The sequence below is a fragment of the Manihot esculenta genome, chromosome 4 (genome assembly GCF_001659605.2).
Source record: "Manihot esculenta cultivar AM560-2 chromosome 4, M.esculenta_v8, whole genome shotgun sequence".
Lineage (NCBI taxonomy): Eukaryota > Viridiplantae > Streptophyta > Magnoliopsida > Malpighiales > Euphorbiaceae > Manihot > Manihot esculenta.
This window is the reverse complement of record NC_035164.2, coordinates 10,555,334-10,576,208: the sequence shown is the minus strand read 5'-3', so window position 1 is coordinate 10,576,208 and position 20,875 is coordinate 10,555,334. Positions and strand designations below refer to the sequence as shown.

The 20,875-nt window shown below is 35.3% G+C and overlaps 1 protein-coding gene across 3 annotated transcripts; it reads left to right on the top strand.

The window, feature by feature from the left end:
• Positions 1-991: 991 nt before the first annotated feature.
• LOC110612809 (protein ROLLING AND ERECT LEAF 2) lies at positions 992-19,830 on the top strand. 3 transcript variants are annotated; one of them, XM_021753615.2, is made up of 7 exons: positions 992-1,222; positions 1,480-1,572; positions 2,397-3,564; positions 4,571-4,642; positions 7,034-7,254; positions 8,820-9,043; positions 18,632-19,830. In XM_021753615.2, the coding sequence occupies exons 3-7, from the start codon at positions 2,457-2,459 to the stop codon at positions 19,317-19,319; spliced, it is 2,313 nt and encodes a 770-aa protein (XP_021609307.1). In that variant the 5' UTR covers positions 992-1,222; positions 1,480-1,572; positions 2,397-2,456; the 3' UTR covers positions 19,320-19,830. The 3 variants fall into 3 exon arrangements, with proteins under 3 accessions (XP_021609307.1, XP_021609308.1, XP_021609309.1); XM_021753616.2 differs by having other exon boundaries at positions 2,382-3,564; XM_021753617.2 differs by lacking the exon at positions 1,480-1,572.
• The last annotated feature ends 1,045 nt before the right edge of the window (positions 19,831-20,875 follow it).

Genomic DNA, 20,875 nt, shown 5'->3' with positions numbered 1-20,875 from the left:
GGTAGTGGCAACAGGGAGCCTAGATAATGACCTCCACATACTAAATAAGGCTGTTGGAGGTATTAATCCTGATTGTAAATCTAAAGAGCAGTCATTTATAATAAATAGATCTCACTCAGTGTCCTTAAATGTAATCAATAATGTTTGGCACCTTAGATTAGATCATCCTTCATATCAAGTCATGTCATACATGATTGACTCACATGTTAATGAAAGTAATTCTAAAGTTTGTAGTGTTTGCCATTTAGCCAAACAAGAAAGGAAGCCTTTTTACAAGACTTCTATTACATCTACCTCTGTGGTTGAGCTTCTGCATATAGACCTATAAGGGCCATTTTTACAACCTACAATAACTGGGGTCAAATATTTCCTAACTGTTGTTGATGACTTTTCAAGGGTTGTCTAGACTTTTCTTCTACATGATAAAACTAAAGTTTTTGAGACTAAAAGATTTTGTTCAAATGATTGAAAATCAATTTAACACATCTATGAAGTGAATAGGATCTGATAATGGAACTGAATTCATCAACTTCTTTATAGCAAAATTTTCAAAGCAAAGGAAATTTTACATTAAAAATTCTACCTCTATTCACCCCAATAAAATGAAATAGTCGAAAGAAAACATAAATACATATTGCAAGTAAATACTTTTGGAGATAATCAATTTTAAAAACTACATATCTCATTAACAAAATCCCTACTGCTATTTTAAATTGGAAAACTCCACATGAAAAATTATTTCACTCAAAGACTGTCATAAAATGTAATTTTCATTGCTGGTAAAAAAATAAGTTAAATTAGAAGGATTTTATGATATAAATCCAAATTGAGGGACGTTTACTAAGAGGTGAAATTACCCGTCAAATTTTCGAACTGGGCTTTGGCAAGACCGAGTTGTTCGTTGAGTTAGCGCGTGCCGAAGACGCGTCCTTAATGGAGATGGAGGTCTGGGGTCCACAGTACACAGTTTGTTTTGTTGGTGTGTGTGTTTCCAAATTGCCATTTTGCATAAAAGAAGCCCGCAGCCCCCTTCTCTTCCGCCATTGCCTCGATCGGATTCTCTTCTTTTTATCGAATCACTTCCCTGACTCTTCTCTCTCTCAAATTCTCCTTCTCTCTCTCTATACGCCAGGAAGAAAAGGAATGATTCTGCTCGTGAGTCTTCCCTGAATTCCACACCGTCTCTCTGCTCGCATTCACCACTGAAACTTAAATTTCTCAGGTGAACCAAAGCATCCACCACCTTTTCTGCTGTTTTCTTTACTTCAATTGGTTTATACTGGATGATTGATGAGTTCGATTTTAATTTCATTTTTGATAGTTGGTTAATTTCTTTTATTGGTTTAGTTTGTGGGTTTGGGAATTTTTTTTTCTTGCTCGTGTCTCTCTCTCTCTCTCTCTCTCGCTTTAGATAGTTTTGTTATTGTCTCTTTCTGGGCCTTATCTCGTCTTACTGTTGTGCTTTTGTTCATTTTTCAGAGGTTATTTGATCTTCTGAGTTCCAGGCATTTATTTTTTTGGTGTTTTCTATGCATCTTTTGTTCACTCAACTGGGTTTTCTTCTGTCTTGAGGTACTACTATACTACTATTCATCTCCTTTCTCTCTTTATTTTATTTTTCTAATTCTTTAATTTTAAATTTTAGTTTATTCCAATTTTATTTGATAAACTTAGATGCAGGAACAGAGGGCTATAGGATATGCAAATGAACCTCTTTTTTTTTTTTTTTAATGTTTTTTAACTACTGGGATGTGGGTGTTAGGTGGATTTGGCGGTTGGGGTGTATGATTTATGATGTTAAAGAAACTGATCATCCGGAGATTATGTGTTTTGATGGCTATTGTGTGTTACAGTAGTAGACTAGTATTAGTTTCACTTTGGAGCTTAGGCAAATGAATATTCATAGAGATTCCTTTTTTTCCCCTTCTTTTATGAGTGTGTTTTGAATTTAGTAACTTTTTAGTTGTTGCTTCTTTTTGGTTTCAAATTAGATTAAAGATGTCTGGAGATTTGTTATATGATTTCTTTAGTAGAAGAAGTGTAGGTTCATAGATCTTGAAATAAAGCAAGTCCTTGGAGTCTGACTGTTAAAACTCACAGCTCACGGTCATGAGTTTCATATTGGTTTCATTTTTTTATGCCTACTTATTTTTGAATTATTCTTCCACTCCAATTACTACATTGTGTATGTTGGTTTATTGACGAACACAAACTGGGTGTGCTGTCTTACTTCAGTTTGAACTTTGGACTAATTAGACAACAGTGCTATATAAAGTATACAGCGGAAAAAAAAAATACAACTGCTCTCTCTCTCTCTCTCTATCTCTTACTCTCTCTCTCTCTATATATATACATTGAAGTTTCTCTGGTTTTATCTGAAGTTGGTTAATTTTCAGGAAGAACCCCATGCCTTAATTGCTCAGTTAGTGGGATATTAAACATCCAGATTAGGGAATATGGGGGTCCAGAGTTCTAAAATAGAAGAAGATAAAGCTTTGCAGCTTTGTCGTGAAAGAAAGAAATTTGTAAGGCAGGCACTTGATGGGAGGTGCTCACTGGCAGCAGCTCATGTTTCATATGTGCAGTCACTGAAAAATACAGGAACTGCTCTAAGGAAGTTTATTGAACCTGAAGCTCCACTTGAATCTTCATTGTACACTTCCACTAATGCAACACCTGAGCCTCTTGCTTTAACTGAGAAGTCCATTTCACATTTCTCAATCTCTTCTAGGTCTCTATCACATCCTGTGGATGCAACAGAAAACCTTTCTCCCTCACCATCTCCCCCTAGCTCCAGTCGGTTTCAAGCAAATTACATGAAATTTAGGGGGTTTTCTTCGAAAAAGGTTGAAGAGGCCCCTCCTGTAGTTGTTACAGGGACTGTAACCTCTTCCAGTACTCCACAGAACATCACACCTCGTTCCACTGAAAAACCTGAATCATCGCCATTTGAAGCTTCTTCTGTCCCACCAGGAACTCCACCATGGGATTACTTTGGACTTTTTCATCCAATTGATCATCAGTTTTCATCTCAAGAAGGAAGAGAAATGAAGTCAGGTTTAGAGAATGTTGATGACATAAGACAGCTTAGGGAAGAGGAGGGAATTCCTGAGCTGGAAGATGAAGAAGGGGAACATTCATTTCATGCAAGTGAAGAATTTGAGGATTCAGAAGATGAATTTGATGACCCTCCTGCAGATACTTTAGTTCGAAGTTTTGAAAATCTTAATAGGGTACAAGATCATGTTGCACCTAGTGCATCTCCTGCCATGCCTGCTGGAAGTGTAAATTCTGAAACTGAGTTAGTAAATGGGGAGAAAAGTAACTCTCCAGATTTGTCACCGCTGAGAACTCCATCCCCAGCTGTGGCTGTTTCATCTGAAACAAAGAAAAAACCTGTAAAAGAAGAGCGATCTGAAAGCAAGGTTTCCCCAAAGGACTTCTTTTCAAGCATAAAAGACATTGAATATCTCTTCATAAAAGCTTCAGAGGCTGGGAAAGAAGTTCCGAGGATGCTTGAAGCAAATAAGTTGCATTTCCGTCCAATATTCCCAGGAAAAGAAAGTATGATCTTTCTCTCTCTTGCCTCCCTCTTTTCTTTGTGTTAAATTAATGTTTGAGGATTTTTTTTGCGAAGTTTGTTTTTGGATTCTATCCTCATTCTTAGAATGTACCATCCTACTTATGACCTCGTTTTTGTTTGACGCTTAAGAATGATAATTCTTGATGCTTTTTCTTGTGAACCATAATATTAAAACAGACTAGATTGGTTTGCTTGCATATCATCTTCCTCTGATAGATATAGGAATCTAAGAAATCAAGAATGATAAAATGACTTCAAAGTTCTTTATTCCAAGCTATAAAAGTCCAAAATAGTTTTCAGAAAGGAAAACAAAGACTAAAATGGGAGAGCACAACTCTCAGACCCAATTACAATAAACTGTAACGAAAGATAGCAGGACCTCAGTCACTGCTCTGGTGCTCCCAGTCACTGCAGCCAGAACACAATGAAATTTCTTTGATGCCTCTATAGTTCCCCTCTTCCCATATTTGTAGGCTTCTTCACTTAATGACTTGGACTATATTGAGATTCATTGTCCCATATTGGGAAAGGGCTAAATATAAGTGGTTGGGTTGGAGCATTAAATTGGGTAGTCATTTTTTATGTGTAAAACAATTTGATCACTTATTTAAGTCCACATTAAAATTAAAATTAATGTCTAAAATGCCCAGTACTCTTCAAGTTTAATAGAGTGTCAGTTGTTATCCTTTCTAACCAACTGAATGTCATATTCTCTGTTATTGGATTTGGATATCTTTTGGATTATCTTTCACCTTTCTGTTTGCAATTGACCGACTGGACCTTTCCTTCTTATTCTTCTTTTTTCTGCAGTAGATTAAGCGGACCTGGACCCTTATCTCTGACAATGCTTTGTTCTTGATACATAACATGATGAAGGAACATTTTCTATTTTATCTCATGCCATTGGAAAATTAAATTTAGAGGTTGCTTTTAATATGAACGATTGTAGGATTTGCTCAGTATATACTATATTTTCTTCTTTTGCAGATGGATCACTGGCATCAACGTTCCTCAAGGCTTGTTTCTCGTGTGGGGAAGACCCTAGTCAAGTTCAAGAAGGTAAGTTCCTTTCATCATAAAGATGCTATACTGCTATCAGTGGTAAGTTCCTTCATTGCTTTCATCATAAAGATGCTATATTGCTATCAATGTGAACTTTTGACTGTTTGCCATTCAGTTTCAGTGATGCAGCTTTTAGTTATCTTTTTAGTTTCAAACTTTCAATCCCCAAAGGCAATTCTATCTAATATAACTGTCCATAATTTATAGTTCTGAAAGATTGAAATAATTTTTTTTAACATATAAATTGTTTGGGATGGAAGTAAATCATATACTTCCTGTTGTATAGGGCTGTTAAAGAACTAAACTGTTCGTGAGCTGTTTGATGCTCGGTTTGGCTTTTAAATCTGGGGTGTGCAATTGGTCAGTTCGTTTTTGAACCAAACGGGACTAAGTTAACCAAAAATCAAACTTCAAAAATAAAGAGAACTGAATTGAACTGAAATCTAAGAAAAACCAAATTGAACTGAACCAAAAAAGTTCGTTTTGGTTTGATTCAGTTCATTGGTTTGGCTACTGTCCTTACACTTTCACAAACAACTGTGATTTGTGAATCAACATCAAACTCAACATTACCCCAATTTCAACAAAAACTTAAATTGTAACCAAAGTTGAAGTTGTACATAAAATAAACTGTAATTAAATGAGTCCATCAAACAGAAATAAAATCATTTATACATATCTCCAAACCCACATGATAACAAATTAATATACCTCAACAATCAATATAACATGCAATGGCAGAACTGTGACAAAATGATCTCAGAAGAGCAAGGCAAAAGAAGGGGTGACAAGGACGATCGGCATGAGAATGGCAGTGCTCTTGTCATCTCCAATGGGAAAAAATAAAAGAAAAATCTCATAGGTTGTGAAACTATCGAGTGTTGGCAGCAGATAGAAGAAGAATAAATCAAAGCAAATAATATTTGAAGGAGGCATTATAAGAATGAAAGACAAAAGAAAAAGATGACGATCAAAGAGGAATAAATCAGCGAGAACAAACTTGAAAGAAGAAGATGAAGGAGTCTTGAGAGGAGGAGATTTGCTAGGTGGCGTGGCTGCTGGAAACAAATAATGAAAGATGCTAAGGTTATATGTATATGTACACACACACACACACACACACACACACACAGAAAATGGTGACATTTTAAGTAGTGGCCAAAATTGATTCGGTTTGGTTAATTTGGGCTTTTTACTGAATTGAACAAACAAGACTAAACCGATTTTCTGAAAAATTCAGAACCAAAACTGAAAAACTGAATTAAATTGGTTTGGTTTTTCTTAAAAACCGATTAATGCTCACTTTGGATTATACTAAACTCGAGCATAAGTTTAATGAACGAGCTACACTCAAGCTTCTGGATATTCGATTCGTCAAGGCTCGTGAACTCATTTGTTTATTAATTTTGTGACGTGGCTTTTGAATACGCTCAATTAACTAAAATTATTTAGTCTTGTCACTTTAAACCTAAAATTTATTAAGGTTATAATTGATTTGAGCTGTTCGAGGTTTGATTCTTTAAAAGCTTAGTTTGGCTTAGCTTATTTTCAAAACATTTTGAACATTATCGCTATTTCTACTAATGATAAGATGGGGTTATAATTTTTGGAAAACATTGTCCTGTTCTATAATTATAGGCACTCCTGAATGACTTGAAAATACTTGTTATTTTTGGATCAATAACACAACAGTATCCCACCCCAAACCTTAAAAATGGTAGCCACTATAGATGTCGATTCCTCTGTGATAATTGACCTAGCTAAATGTTTTCTCACAGAACTAGGTACACATAAGGATGAACTACAAAATGTCTATTTGCATGGAAGTAATACTACATGAATACAAATGTTGATAAGAGAACTATCTATGAATGATTCCATCAGCTTTAGTGTTTGAAATTTTCCTAATTATGTTTCTTCAAATGTTGAACTTTTTTGGTACTTTCTTGTGCCTTGTTCAATAAAATAAAAATGATTCCCATGTTTAACTTGTTTCCTCAGTAAAACACTTTTGATGCATGTTTTTTCAAGTTTAGCAATAACAACTTTTTTTTTTCTTTTTTCTTTTTGCAACTACAATATTGTGTAGATTAGTTAATATTCACTATGAAATACATTGCAAGAGCAGCACATGTAATTATTCTTACTGGAGGGACGACTCTGTAACAATAGCTCATGTAAATATTCTTACTTGGGGATCTGTACATTCTAAGTATAATTCAGAGGTGAAGTATCACAACAGTATAAAAAGAATATGGCTACAGACATGAATAAGTGAGAAGCTGAGTTACTTGTTTAACTAGCATATCTTAATTGTAATTTTGTTCCATTATTTGCACTTCAAATATGCTTCGTTCATTCTGCTAATTATTTTTAATGTTTTCTCAGAACCTGCTCAAAATTCTGTGAAATACTTAACTTGGCATAGGACAACATCTTCACGATCATCTTCATCCAGAAATCCTCTTGGATCAAATGCTAAGGACGACTCTGCATCTGCGGATCTCACTGCTAATATTTTTGAAAATTTTTGCATGATCTCGGGCAGTCATGCTTCGACGTTGGATAGGCTATATGCTTGGGAGAGGAAACTTTATGATGAAGTAAAGGTATTTTACGTGTTTTGCTTATTTCTTCATTTGAAAGGAGAAGTGGAAATCAGGTGGAAATGATTTGGCAAGACTTTTGCTTTTTTTTTTTTTTTTTTTTTTTTCAGTAGAAAATTAACTATGTGGATCTTTCCTGGCTTCCTTACCTATTAGGTTATTAACTTTTTCAGTGGTCAAATGTCCTTTAATTGCTCATATTTTATGTTCCTTTTCTATCTATTTAGCCGGTATAATTAACGTGTTGCTTGATTGGTTATTTTTCCTTCAAGGGGTTGTGTGATGCATTGCTTGTTGGTTTATTCACATGGCATATGAACTTGAAATGAAAATTAGTAAGACCCGATTTTAATAAAATGAGATGATAAAACAAGGTTGATGTAAAATAACTTGGCTGATGTAGTGCAAAAGAGTTTAACAATACTAGGGTGGGCTGTAGATGTAGTACCCTAAACCAAGTAGAATTGAGAAAATGACCCATCTAGTTATGCCCAGTAGGAATGGGTTTAAGGCTTATCTGAGTTTCTTTCAAGTGAAGACATGCTGTGTGTGTCAATAAAGCAGAATCACATATTGTCAAAGAATTATGAATATTAAATTTGCTAAATTATTCTTTATTATTGATACTTGTACTAGCATTCAGGTGGAACTCTCATATTTGGTGGTAAAGTTACTAAAATATCCACATAAAATAGTCATAGAATGACAAACTGTTTAAACAATGTCAGAAAGGAGAGAAGCATTGGCTGTCTGCCTGGAGAGGAATATCAGTACCTTTTGAATCATCCATTAGATTGCTATGCCCTTAGAAATACATGATGAGTTTGCTTATCTTGATGAGAATTTCTGGTTCTTATTGTCTATCCTTAATTCTTAATTGTGTTCAAGGAGAATATTGACCTGTGCTGGAGAAAGTGACTTTAGTAGTGGGTGTTAATTGATTTGCATGATTATGTAATGGTGTATATGAGTTTGAAGAACATGACCAGTTCATGGTGGTGATTGAGGTGACATCACCAGATTTGGGAGCAGCTTATAATTAATGTTACAATTTATTTACTTGATGAATATTTCTTGGAGCATCAATGCTGTCAAGTTTTTTGTTTTAAATTTTATGTAGTAATTTTGATGTTGGTACGCAGAGGTCCCAAATAATAAGACTCTATCATCTCACTTGAGCACTAGTTAAGCCTGGAGAATTAACAAAAATGAAAATATAATAGGTGTATGTTATCACTGCGTTATTTTTCCCCTAAATATTGTAATTTGTCAAGTAAACCCTTTGAAGGATGCTATTATTCAGTATTTATTTTTGCATCTGCTGACTGAAATCTATGAATACTGTGGCAATCAAGATTCACTAGAAGGCGTTATTGCTTAGCATATCTAGAAGCATGTGACATTTAGTAAATGTGGTTGGCTTTAATGGCTAACCATCTTTCAAAATTTTGAACTGCCAAAGAGTACAAAGTTCATGATGACTCTCAAAATGTCTTGTAAGTTAATACTGAGTACATACCTTATGTATTCCCTTCAATTCCAATATGTTTAAATAACTTCTCTTTCAGGCTAGTTGGATGGTCAGAAGGGAATATGATGTCAAACGCACAATCCTTAGACAACTGGAATCAAAAGGAGAAAACAGCAACAAAATTGATAAAACTCGGGCTGTTGTTAAGGATCTACACTCTAGAATCAGAGTTGCAATTCACAGAATTGATTCCATATCAAAGAGGATTGAGGAATTGCGGGACAAAGAGCTTCAGCCACAACTTGAGGAATTAATTGATGGGTAAGTGCTTCCTTTATGTTTCTTTAATCATGTTGCATCCATGATTTGCATGACAGTGTTCAGCATCGAATCCTGGATGCACTTTGTGCAAGTCAGTAGTTTTAAGAGACTTTTTATGTTTTATTTCACATGCTGATGAAATCAACAATATATCATAACTGCTACACATGATTTATTTTGGATGTCTGATTGGTTCAACAGTCTACCAGATTATTAACCAAAATATAACCATCAAGTGGAATGAGATAAAATTGGATTTTCCCAAAAGTCCAAAACTATGTGCAAGTCACTAACTAAATTGTGATTCATTTTAAAATGCTGGAAAATGGAATTATTGTTTTAGGAAAAAGAATTAAGGATTTTAATTATGATATGTTTCTTTCATATTCAAAGTTGTGTTATCTAATTGTGGAGTGGTGAGTTTGGTGGAGCTGGATGTCTTGGGCTACCACTTTGTTTGAAGACTTGTTCATTGAGGGCCTGGATTAATATCCTTTTACTAATAGAAATGCAAATCTGTGCACAAGGCCTGTTTTTGGATATTGTAAGAGATGTTAATCTAGGTGCCAATGAGGTTTGCTATGTAAACGAGTAAGCTGGATAGATCCTAAGGTTTTGTCAAGGATTTTTCATCTAGGTTGAGCATTTTTGAATTTTAGTCTTGAATCTTGCTGTTGGGAGTATGTGTATGGTTGGGAGTTTTGAACCGGACTGAAGAATCGTATTGGATCCAAGATTATTTTATTATTTTGGTTCGTATCTGGTTCTTCACTGAGAAACAAACTGAAACTGTATCAAACTGAACAAGATTTTATTCATATATGTTTCTATGATTTTTTAGATATATTATAACCTTTTAATACAATATGTTTCTATATATATTTTTCTGGCCTGGTACATGCCCAGATCGTGTATTGCTCTGTCAAAAGTGCCATTTCTGCTAGAAGTAGAACAATCCTAAGTGCTCAATATCAAGACTACATAATTAATAAATAGTTAAAAGGCATGTTATATATATATCTGCATATCAGCAACTATAAAATTTAAATGGTAATTTAAGCTTAATTATTTGAATTGGATTGGGCCAGAACTAAAGCACCGAACCGTAATTGAAAATCAAAGTGATCAGGAATCATACTGAAAGTACAGTGTTACATATTCTTGAAGGAATAGAAAATAATTAGATGACAGCTCAGCTGTAAGTTTTGGAGGGAATTGGGATTAGCTAAATACAAGTTTGTTGCAAAGTTGCTACAAGTTTGTTATGAGGCCCACAGGAAGATTGTAATCAGCCATGATATGAAAATGAGATAATAAATTCTTCCTCATCTCTATTTCTGCTTCCTTTTCTATTCTCATCTAATCTCTTCTTCTTCTCATCCTAGTTTCTCTTCTAGTTCCTAACAATTTGGTATCAAAGCCCAATTGCCAAGGTTGTAAGATTGGTGTCTCGATTCCATATCTATGCCACGGCGAGAAATACGATCCAATTTTGCGATGACTAGATCCACAGCAGTGAATCAGGAGTCTAGGTTGGTGGAAGTGGAGGAATAGATCCGATTGTTGCAAGAGAGCGTTAAGAAAGACAGAAGAATTGTGGGAAGAAATTAAGAAGAATACAGTGGAAACTAAGAATGTTATATTGGAAGAGCTGCGAAGCATATTTGGGGCTAATATCCCAAATAAAGGGAAAGGAGTGGTCGGCGAGAGTAGTGAAGGCGCAGAAGAGCCTGCTGCAGCAGCGGGCATTCCAATTGGGTCCTTTGGGGGTCGAGGTCTTTTCCCTAGGCCGAGAGGTCCTAGTCATCCTTCTTCGGTGCAAGACTCCAATAGCATGGGTTTTGTGACTGATGCTCGATGCTCAAGGTATGACTAGATTCATTCCTAAAATGAAATTGGTGACAAGTGATGGTAAAGAACCTAGAGCTTGGATTAGGAAATGCCTCAAATATTTTGAGATCTATAATATTTCTAGAGAGCAAATGGTATCGGTAGCTAGCTTATTTTTGGTGGATAGGGTTGATGCGTGGTTTCATAATTGGATCAAAGAAGAAGCAGGTCATACTTGGACAAATTTTGAGAGGGATTTTTGTGCAAGGTTTGGGAAAGAAGGGCTGGAAGATGTGATTGAGAAATTAATGAGAATTAGACAGGAAAGGACTATAAGGGAATACCAAGATAAGTTTGAAGATATAAGAATTAGGGTGGAATGGATAATATTTAGTTGGGGAGAAGCCTATTTTCTATCATAGTTTATCGGAGGGTTGAAAGATGATATTAGACTTGTATTGAGAATGCTCAAGCCAAACACCCTTACTAACGCTTTCCAAATAGCCAAATTTCAGAAGCAACTTCTTAACAGCACCAAAAAGACCATATCCAAACTAAACCTGTTCAAGCCAATTTCAAACAAACTAATCCAGTTTCTTCTACCAACTATTCCTATAAAACTACACTTCTCAGCCAAACTAATTCTTCAGCAACCAAGCCCCCAAATATAGAGAATACCACCATTATAAATAAATCAAGTCTTTCACAAAAGAACTCACCCCCAACCAGCCAAACCTCAATAAACAAGACTACAAATAACCCTGTTGCTATGCGACCACCTGAACCTTGCTATAGATGTGGAGATAGATATTTTCCTGGGCATGTTTGTAAAGTCAAGACTGTAATGGCACTGCAAGAAGACAGTGGGTAGACTGTGGAGGAAGGTGAAGAGGAGTGGCATGATGTTATGGAGGGGGAGGGAAATGAAACACATGAAGAGGCAACCTTTTCAATTCATGCATTAGAAGGGAGTCAAGGGGATGATACTATAAGGATGATAGGGCATTATAAGAACAGGGAGTTACTAATTTTGATAAATAGTGGGAGCACTCATAGTTTTCTGGATGAGCAGGTGGCTAAGGAGATGAAGGTGCCAATTGTTACAGCTCCAGCGGTTGTTGTCACAGTAGTTGATGGGAGAAAGATTTTTAGCTCGAATAGGTCACTAGGGTTTACATGGAAGATTCAGGAGCATTCTTTCACCCTTGATGTTAGATTGTTACCACTGGGTGGTTTTGTAATGATTTTAGGGGTTGATTGGATGAAACTACACAATCCAGTCTTATTTGACTTTGAGAATTTCAACATCAGTTTCCAGGTGCATGGGAAGATTGTATCACTGCGAGGAGTTGGTGAAGGAGGGTTAGAAGTGGAGGAGGTGAATCATGTTTCCGGAGACAAGTTGTTTCATAAACAAGGGGCAGATTTTGAGCAGCCTATGTTTTGTGTTAAAGCAACATTTTCACAAGAGGTAGAGATGGAGTTAGTTGAATGTTCAGCAACTACATCAGCCCCTGATGCTTTTCAGCAGGCATTACAAGTATTATTGGTTCAGTATGAAGGGTTATTTAAGGAACCGCAAGAACTTCCTCCTTTGAGATCCCATAACCACTCTATTCCTCTTTTGCCTAATGCCTAACCTATAAACATCAAACCTTGTAGATATCCACACTTTCAGAATGAAGAGATTGAGAAATTGGTGCAGGAGATGCTGAGTAACAAAGTCATACAGCCAAGTACCGGTCCTTATGCTTCCCTTGTGTTATTGGTTAAGAAGAAAGATGGTACATGGAGATTTTGTGTCGACTATAGAAGGCTGAATGATATGCCAGTAAAAAATAAATTTTCTATCCCTATTATTGATGATCTCTTCGATGAGTTGCACGGAGTAGTTTTTTTTTTTAAAATTGATTTAAGGGCAGGATATCATCAGATCCGGATGTCACCTCCTGATGTTAAACTGCTTTTAGGACTCATCACGGACACTATGAGTTCGCTGTGATGCCTTTGGGCTTACTAATGCACCTGTCACTTTTCAAGTTCTAATGAACTATATATTCTAGCCCTTTCTAAGAAAGTTTGTGTGGGTTTTCTTTGATGACATCCTTATATATAGCTTGCAAGAGCATCTTAAACATTTAGAGCAAGTCTTTAAGGTGTTACAGCAGCAGCAATTGCTAATTAAACTCAGTAAATGCTCTTTTTGCAAAACTGAAATTGACTATTTAGGCTATATTATCTCAACAAGAGTGAGTGTCCACGAATTGGCCTTACCCTCAATCAGTCAAAGAGTTGCGAAGTTTCTTGGGTTTGATAGGGTATTATCGGAAATTTGTCAAGAATTATGGAATGATCAGTAGACCTTTGATGGACCTACTTTAAAAAAAATAAAATAAAATTCCGATGGTCTGTTGAAGCACAATAGGCTTTCTGCCAATTAAGGGATGTAATGGTTGCAACTCCTGTTTTGGCCATGCCTGATTTTTTCTAAGCCATTTACAGTGGAGACTGAAGCAAGCGGGATGGTTATGGGAGCATTTTTGCAGCCGGATAACTATCCTATTGCTTATATTTCCAAGGCTTTTAGACCTAGATCAAGGGCTCTCTCTGTTTATGAAAGGGAGTTATTGGCCATTACATTTGCAGTCTCCAAGTGGAGACACTATTTGGAGCATGGGCTTTTCTTCATTAAGACTGATCATAAAAGTATCAAGCATCTTCTAGAGCAAAAATTACATACTAATCTACAGTTGAAGGGCATTTCTAAGCTTTTGAGGCTACAGTATAAAATTATTTACAGAATGGGTGTCGAAGGCTCTCTTTGTTTATGAAAGGGAGGTAATGCTACTTTGATGATGGCTATTTCTGTGGTCCAGCCAACTTGGATGCACCAGCTCATTGATAGTTATGAAGGAGATACTCAGGCTGCTGATTTTATTTCTCATCTATCCTTAGATGAACATGCACATCTCGGATATTCTTTTAAGAATGGGCTCTTATTCCATAAAAGCAGATTGTATGTGGGCACTAAGAGAGACTTGAGGACTCATTTGTTGAGCCTCTATCACAACTCCTATTTAGGAGGACATTCAGGCTGCCACCTATGTTAGGTTGGCTAGACATTTCTATTGGCCTGGAATGTTGAAGGTAGTTATGGATTGGATACAAAAATGTGATGTGTGTGCTCGATGTAACGCTGAACACTGCCCTTCTACTAGTCTCTTACAGCCTCTACCAGTTCCCTCTTAGGCTTGGCAGCATGTTACCATGGATTTTATTAAGCAACTTCCAAAATCCTTCGGCAAGGACACAATTCTAGTGGTCATCTTAGGTACACCAAATATGCTCATTTCTTACCATTACAAAATCCTTTTACTGCCTCTGGAGTTGCTCAAACTTTCCTTGATTCCATCTTTAAGCTGCATGGGTTGTCTTCTATAATTGTCTCTGATCAGGATAAAATTTTTACTAGTTTATTTTGGAAGGAGACGTTCAAAAGGTTGGGAACCTTCCTAGCTCACAGTTTTGCCTATCACCCGCAGTCTGATGGGCATTCTGAGAGATAAACCCAGTGTTTGGAAGGCTATTTGAGATGTCTTTCTTTTCAACAGCTCCATTCTTCAGTGAAGTGGTTGCCTATGGTTGAGTGGCAGTATAACACTAGCCAACATAGTAGCTTACAGATGTCTCTCTTCGAAGCTTTATATATATGGGTATAAGCCTCCTCCTTTGGCTGCTGTACCATTACAAGATTGTGCAGTGGAAGTTGTGATGGATTTTCTACGATCTAGGCAGCATTTATCTCATATCATTCGAGAAAATTTGTTGCCAGCTCAAAACAGGATGAAACAACATGCAGATAAAAGGAGGTCTGAAAGGCAATTTAAAGTTGGGAATTGGGTGTACTTAAGACTGAAACCTTACAGACAATCTTCCCTATCTATAATAAAAAATTTTAAACTCTGTGCCAGGTTCTGTGGCTCTTATCAAGTGTTGGCTAGAGTGGGTGCTGTGGCATACAAGTTGCAGCTGCCTCCAGAAATTACTATTCATCATGTTTTTCATGTGTCTTTCTTGAAAAAGAAGGTAGGGGATCAAGCAGTAATCATTCAGAACCATCCTTCTTTTTAGGAGGATTCAGTGATTATTCAACCTCAAGCAGTGCTTAAGACTAGAAAAATACTACATGATACTAAGCCAGTGCTGCAAGGGCTTATCCAGTGAGCTAATTTGCCAGCAGAATAAGCAACTTGGAAGGATAAAATCCCCTGGCTCGCTAACTTGCCTTTTTTTTTCAAATTATGTTAAAGGATTTTAAAATTAAACCTTTAAAGTAGCTCCTAATTCCTTCTCCATTCCAAACAGCAGCCAGCCAACAAAAGCACTAAGAACAGGTATGTACTCTTTCTTCTTCTTCCTTCTCCTCCCTTCCTCTACACTCTCCATATCTGACCCAACCTTCTCCTTCTTCTTCTCCTCCCTTCCCTCTCTTTATTCTCCTCTCTCACTGTCTCTAGTTGATCTAAACACTAAGCTGAGCTGAACAATTTTTTTTCTTTTTCCATTTCCCTTATCCTCCTCTTTTCTCCCTTCTTGAGTTCTTGTTGTCCTATTGTCCTCACCACCAGAAGGTTTTTTTTTTCTTTTTCATTATTTTTAATTTTTAGTTTATTATTACTTGATTAATATGTTGCTACTTGCTTGGTTTTAATGTTTAATTGTTTATCATTCAATTGATAAATTTTTATCTTTGTTTTTATTTTCTTAATTTTTCACAAAGGTGGTAGAGGGATTTTTTGAGAAGAAAACTATCTTGGCCCATCTATTTTAGCTCCTCTTCATTTTCTCTCAGCTTCCTCTGATTTCTCCACAATCAACTCAAGTGAAGTACTCATTTCTCTACAATTTTCGAGCTCAAGAGTATAAATCATCAAATAAACAAGGTGATTTTGGTTTGAAATTGAAGGAGAACAAACACAAATAAATAGAAAATAATATAAAGGAAGCTTTAAGCTTTAATAATAGGGTAAATTACATTTTAGTCTCTGACTTTTAGCGTAATTAACGGATCAGTTTCTCTATTTTTAAAATTAAACACTTAAATCTTTGTATTTTAAAACTGTTCAAATTAGAGGTCCCTCCGTTGATTAATCTCTAGTTCAATGTTTTAAAACTTGGTCAAAGGAGAGAATATTTTTTTCTCAAAAATACCCTTTCCTTCACAACTCTTAACACTTCCCATTTCAAATTGGTTTCCCATTCTCTTATTTTCTTGGACTTTCTCTGAAAAAATAAATTTCTCAATCTTTATATCGTTTATTCTCAATCACCAATCCCGATTCTCAAATATCTTATTCTCATTTCTCCTCCATGTCTTTGACTGTTTATATTGCTCTAGCCCACTTACCATGCTTCCTAATTTTTCACTTGATGATGATGTCTAATGTAACAGATCTAGCCACAAGGGCAGCACAGAGCACAGTTAGCATCATCTTTTTCTCTATTATGGGCAAAAAAATTGAAAAATGAGATGAAACACCGAATCTTGCACCCTTATTTGTGGTTGTGGAAATTATATTTGTATATGGATATTTGAGTAGCGAGAGAAGGAAATCAGTGTTGAGAGGAAAAGGATTTGATTATCAGACCATAGAATTGGTGATGTTGAGAGGAAAAAGATTCCAGTTGTTGTTGAGCAGTTTCAGACCGATGAAAAAACTAATTGGACTGTTATTGATGTCATTAAGGTGTTGGTTTTTTGTCATTTAGTTGCTCCATAATTATTATGTATTATTGCTCTTTAAGTGTTTACTGGTGCTTTTGATTTGAAGGAGAATTGTACAAGAAGCACCCTCCTTCCATCTTTGTTTGACAACGTATGGAGATTAGAAAATATTGGAAAGATGAGGCTTTCGCTAAACGATTTCAGTAGGGAAAATATTAACATTGTGAAGGATTTCCTTTCACTAATAATCTGGATTTTAGTTATTATTAGGGTTTGAATTGTACTATAAAATAATAATTGAAGAAGTAAAGTGTCTAAAATTTGTTGAATTTAATTAAATGATGCAATTTATGTTTCTTTAACATCTCAAAATTAAGTAAAGGTAATAAAGACTTTTCTTATTCACGTAATAGCAGCCTTTCTGAAAAAGTAGATGGAAGGACTATTTATTGGACGGAATAAATATACAGGGATTTAAGTGTTCGATTTTAAAAATAGATCCGTTAATTACACTAAAACTCAGAGATTAAAGTATAATTTACTCTTAATAATATTTGTTAAATGTAAATTTAAGCTCTGGCAAGATAAAATCAAAGAAAATTAAATAATCTTGAAGTTAATATTTTAAATATTATGGGTTTCTAATTATTTAATTTTCACAAGTAAAATAAGTAGTTTTTAATATGGAAAAATTACTATTTAGTCCTTGTGATATGGCTAAACTTGTTAGTCCTTGTGTTTTAAGAAATGCACTAAATAGTCCCCTCTGGTTTTGAAAACTCAACTAAAATGTCCCTCCTGTTAAGTTTTAACACTGTTACTATAGTTTTGCACTGTTATTGATAGCTTTTCTCTAACCTTTTACCGTATGGACTAATGGTAATAGTGTTAAATTTTAATAGAATGGACTTTTTGGTTAAATTTTCAAGATTGTAGTGACTATTTATTGTATTTTTGAAAATACAGGGATTAACCTGTTAGTTTCACCATTTCACAGGGACTAAGTAATAAATTTTCCTTTAATATCTACATAATTATTTTGGGTTTAAATTGATGTCTATTGACTACTAATGATATATAAGAAAGAGAAACTTTTTAATTTGTTTTATTTGATATATTTATGTTTATTACTTAGTTGTATATATTAATTTTAATTTATCTTTGAATATTTATTCATTTTATGAACTTTGTAAATTCTTTAAAAAAATTGCATAGCAATATGCTGTTACCGTTATGTTATGGCCATTACAAGCCTGTTTCTATTTTCTATGACTAACACAACCATGATCATGATTTAAAACCATGCCTTGAACTAGAACAAAACTGCACACCCCTAGTTGTAGCTCTAGCTGTGATTTGAAAAGAATTTCCCTACCCCTTCTTTTACTAGTTTCATGATCTTATGCTTATTTGTATTTATATATGATTGAACACAATAGCCTGTCTATTTACTTGTTTTCGTGTCCTTCCTTAAGATGCTTCAATAAGATATGGTAGCCTCCATAAAAAATCATATATATTGAAAGAGTTTGCGTGGTATACATGACCCCCAAGTTATTAGAGATTAATATGCTTACTCTTTCTTGCAAAAGCAAAATTTTCTCATGTTTTAGGGGGGGAATATTATCCTAATTTCTGACTCTGCTGTTCAATGCTAGTAATTATACCAATTGGATTTCCTGTGTCATTTTTGTATGCATCTGAAGCACCGCTTGCATGATTGCATCTCCAGTCTGGCGTTTTTAGTAAACTATTATATAGTATTGGCGTTTTTAGTAAACTATTATATAGTATTGAGTCTCCTGACCTAATTTTCCTGTAATTAATTGCATGGTTTGCAGGCTTTAGCCTCTCTCTAACTCTGTATGCTATGTTCTTAACCTACTGTTGTGATAATTATTTTTTAGTAATTACTAAGATGTTTTTGATATGCTTTGATATTTTGTTCTTTAGTTTTGAGAAGCAGCAGCATTTAAAATTTGAACATATCAGGTGAATGCTTCTTAACTTCACACATTTTCTGCCAATGGCAGGCTAAGCCGGATGTGGGAGGTGATGTTTGAGTGCCACAAGCTTCAGTTCAACATTATATCGGTAGCATACACCAATGGGACCGCCAAAATCTCTATACAGTCAGAGTCGCATCGGCAAGTTACCATTCTTCTAGAGAATGAACTTGATTCTCTGTCATCATGTTTTGCAAAGTGGATTGGTTCTCAGAAGTCTTATCTCCAGGCTATAAATGAATGGCTTTTCAAATGCGTATTGCTTCCAGAGAAACCAACAAAGAAGAAAAGGAAACAACCAAACCCTTCGTTGACTTTGAGAAGAAATGGCCCTCCAATATATGTCACCTGTGGTGCCTGGTTGGAGAAACTCGAGGCCTTGCCTGCAAAGCAGGTTGGGGATGCAATGAAGGGTTTGGTAGGAGAAACTGCTCACCTTTTACCTCGCCAAGAAAAGAACCAAGGGAAGAATGCAAACCTAGGATCATGGAAGGCTGATAACGGCAGTGATTCAGGAATTAATATGTTGAGAGATGAAGCTTCAGAAGACTGTATTTCAGGTTTTGAACATTTTCAATCAAGCTTGGAGGGATTTCTTGGTCAGTTGAATAACTTTGCAGAGTGTTCTGTGAGAATGTATGGAGAACTCCAGAAAGCCATCCGAGACGCTAAGAATCCCCCACCCCAATATCCACTAGAACCACAAGTAGTTTAACTGAAAAAAAATGGTTGCAGAAAGGGCAGAATTTCATTGGTGCAGCAGTATGCAGAATTATGATACATGAAGGATTTTGCAGAGTTCAGTTGGATGTGGCATTTTATACACGAGGAAAGTAATAAAAGAGCATATGGAAGCCATTCATGATACAAATGAAATGAAGGAGCTGATAATAATTTGGGAGGGGAGTTGTTTTTGGTGGTGTTAAAATAGAGTAAAAAAAAGAAAAGAATATTTAACAGGTCCTGTATAGTTTCCCCTAGACCTTATCAATTTTTCGTAGTATCTGCAGCAACTCGGATCAAATTACACTTACAGTCAAATATAAGTGCATGACACTATAGTAAACCAACTAACAAAAGCTGAATCATATTGTTCTCCCTGGAGTCATGCTTCAACTAACTAATCTTGCTTCTTCGATTCTTGCTCAGACTGCTCCTGTGTCACGCATAACATCTAATGTTTTAACTCTATGATTAAAATAAAAAATTAAAAAAAAAAAAAAAAACTTCATAACAAACAAACAAAGGTGAAAATTAATGAAGTATGCCCTACTTTGAGGTCCATTGTTCTTTTATTTGCATGCCTTAGTGATGTTGCTTACAATTGCCATACAATGATGACTCCACCGAAGTTGGATATTTCTCATGTTTGAAGCCTTCATTGTAGGGCATACTTCATTAATTTTCACCTTTGTTTGTTTGTTGATTTTGTGCATATCGTTTTCCCTCAGGGTCCTTCGTTGCTATTGTGCTTGAAGAGCACTCATTAATTCAATTGAAATAGAGGAAAGATCCTTGATTCTTCAAGGGGCGGACTCAAACCTTTCTACAAATGTCATAACTACCTTTTCAACAATTCTATTATTTAATTTAATTAATAAAAATGAAAATCTATAAAAATATTTGATGATGAATTCATCTTCTTGCATGCTTTAAGACTCGATCCCTTTTAAATTTGCATTTGTTTAGTTTTATTACTTTCCTCATAGTCTACTGTTAGAATTTCTCAAGCTTTCTTAATAGTATTTGTATGCCATTATCCTATAAAGATTGAATTTTTTTTTAGAAGTATAAATGAGAGTGATTTGATTCGGAAAACTTGCAAAGAAATTCAAAGCATCGCTTCAACCCTTACAACAACAATAAGTTGTTTGCGAAGGAATTGATGCAAGCGAGGAAAAGGCCAAGTTATTGACATATGAAAATCCAGGAGATGAAGTGTTTATGAACATAATTGAAGCAAATGAATAACGGAGTTGAAAAAAGAATATATCGCGGCTTGGTTGCGGCCCATCCTTTAGCTACGTAGCATATGTGACCAAATTGTGCAAACTCCAATTTTATTATTTTATGGTTTGTTTTATTTTATTTATTGATATTCCATACACATAGAGTGACAGAGTTACCGCATGTTACTCGTTAAAATGCATCTTTAGTATAGTAGTTGTCATTGTGTGCTAATATTTTATTGTGTATATTTTTGCTTCTAGTTTTTGCTATTCGTTTCTTTATTGTATAGAATATCATTGTTTAATTGTGATTTTATTAGTT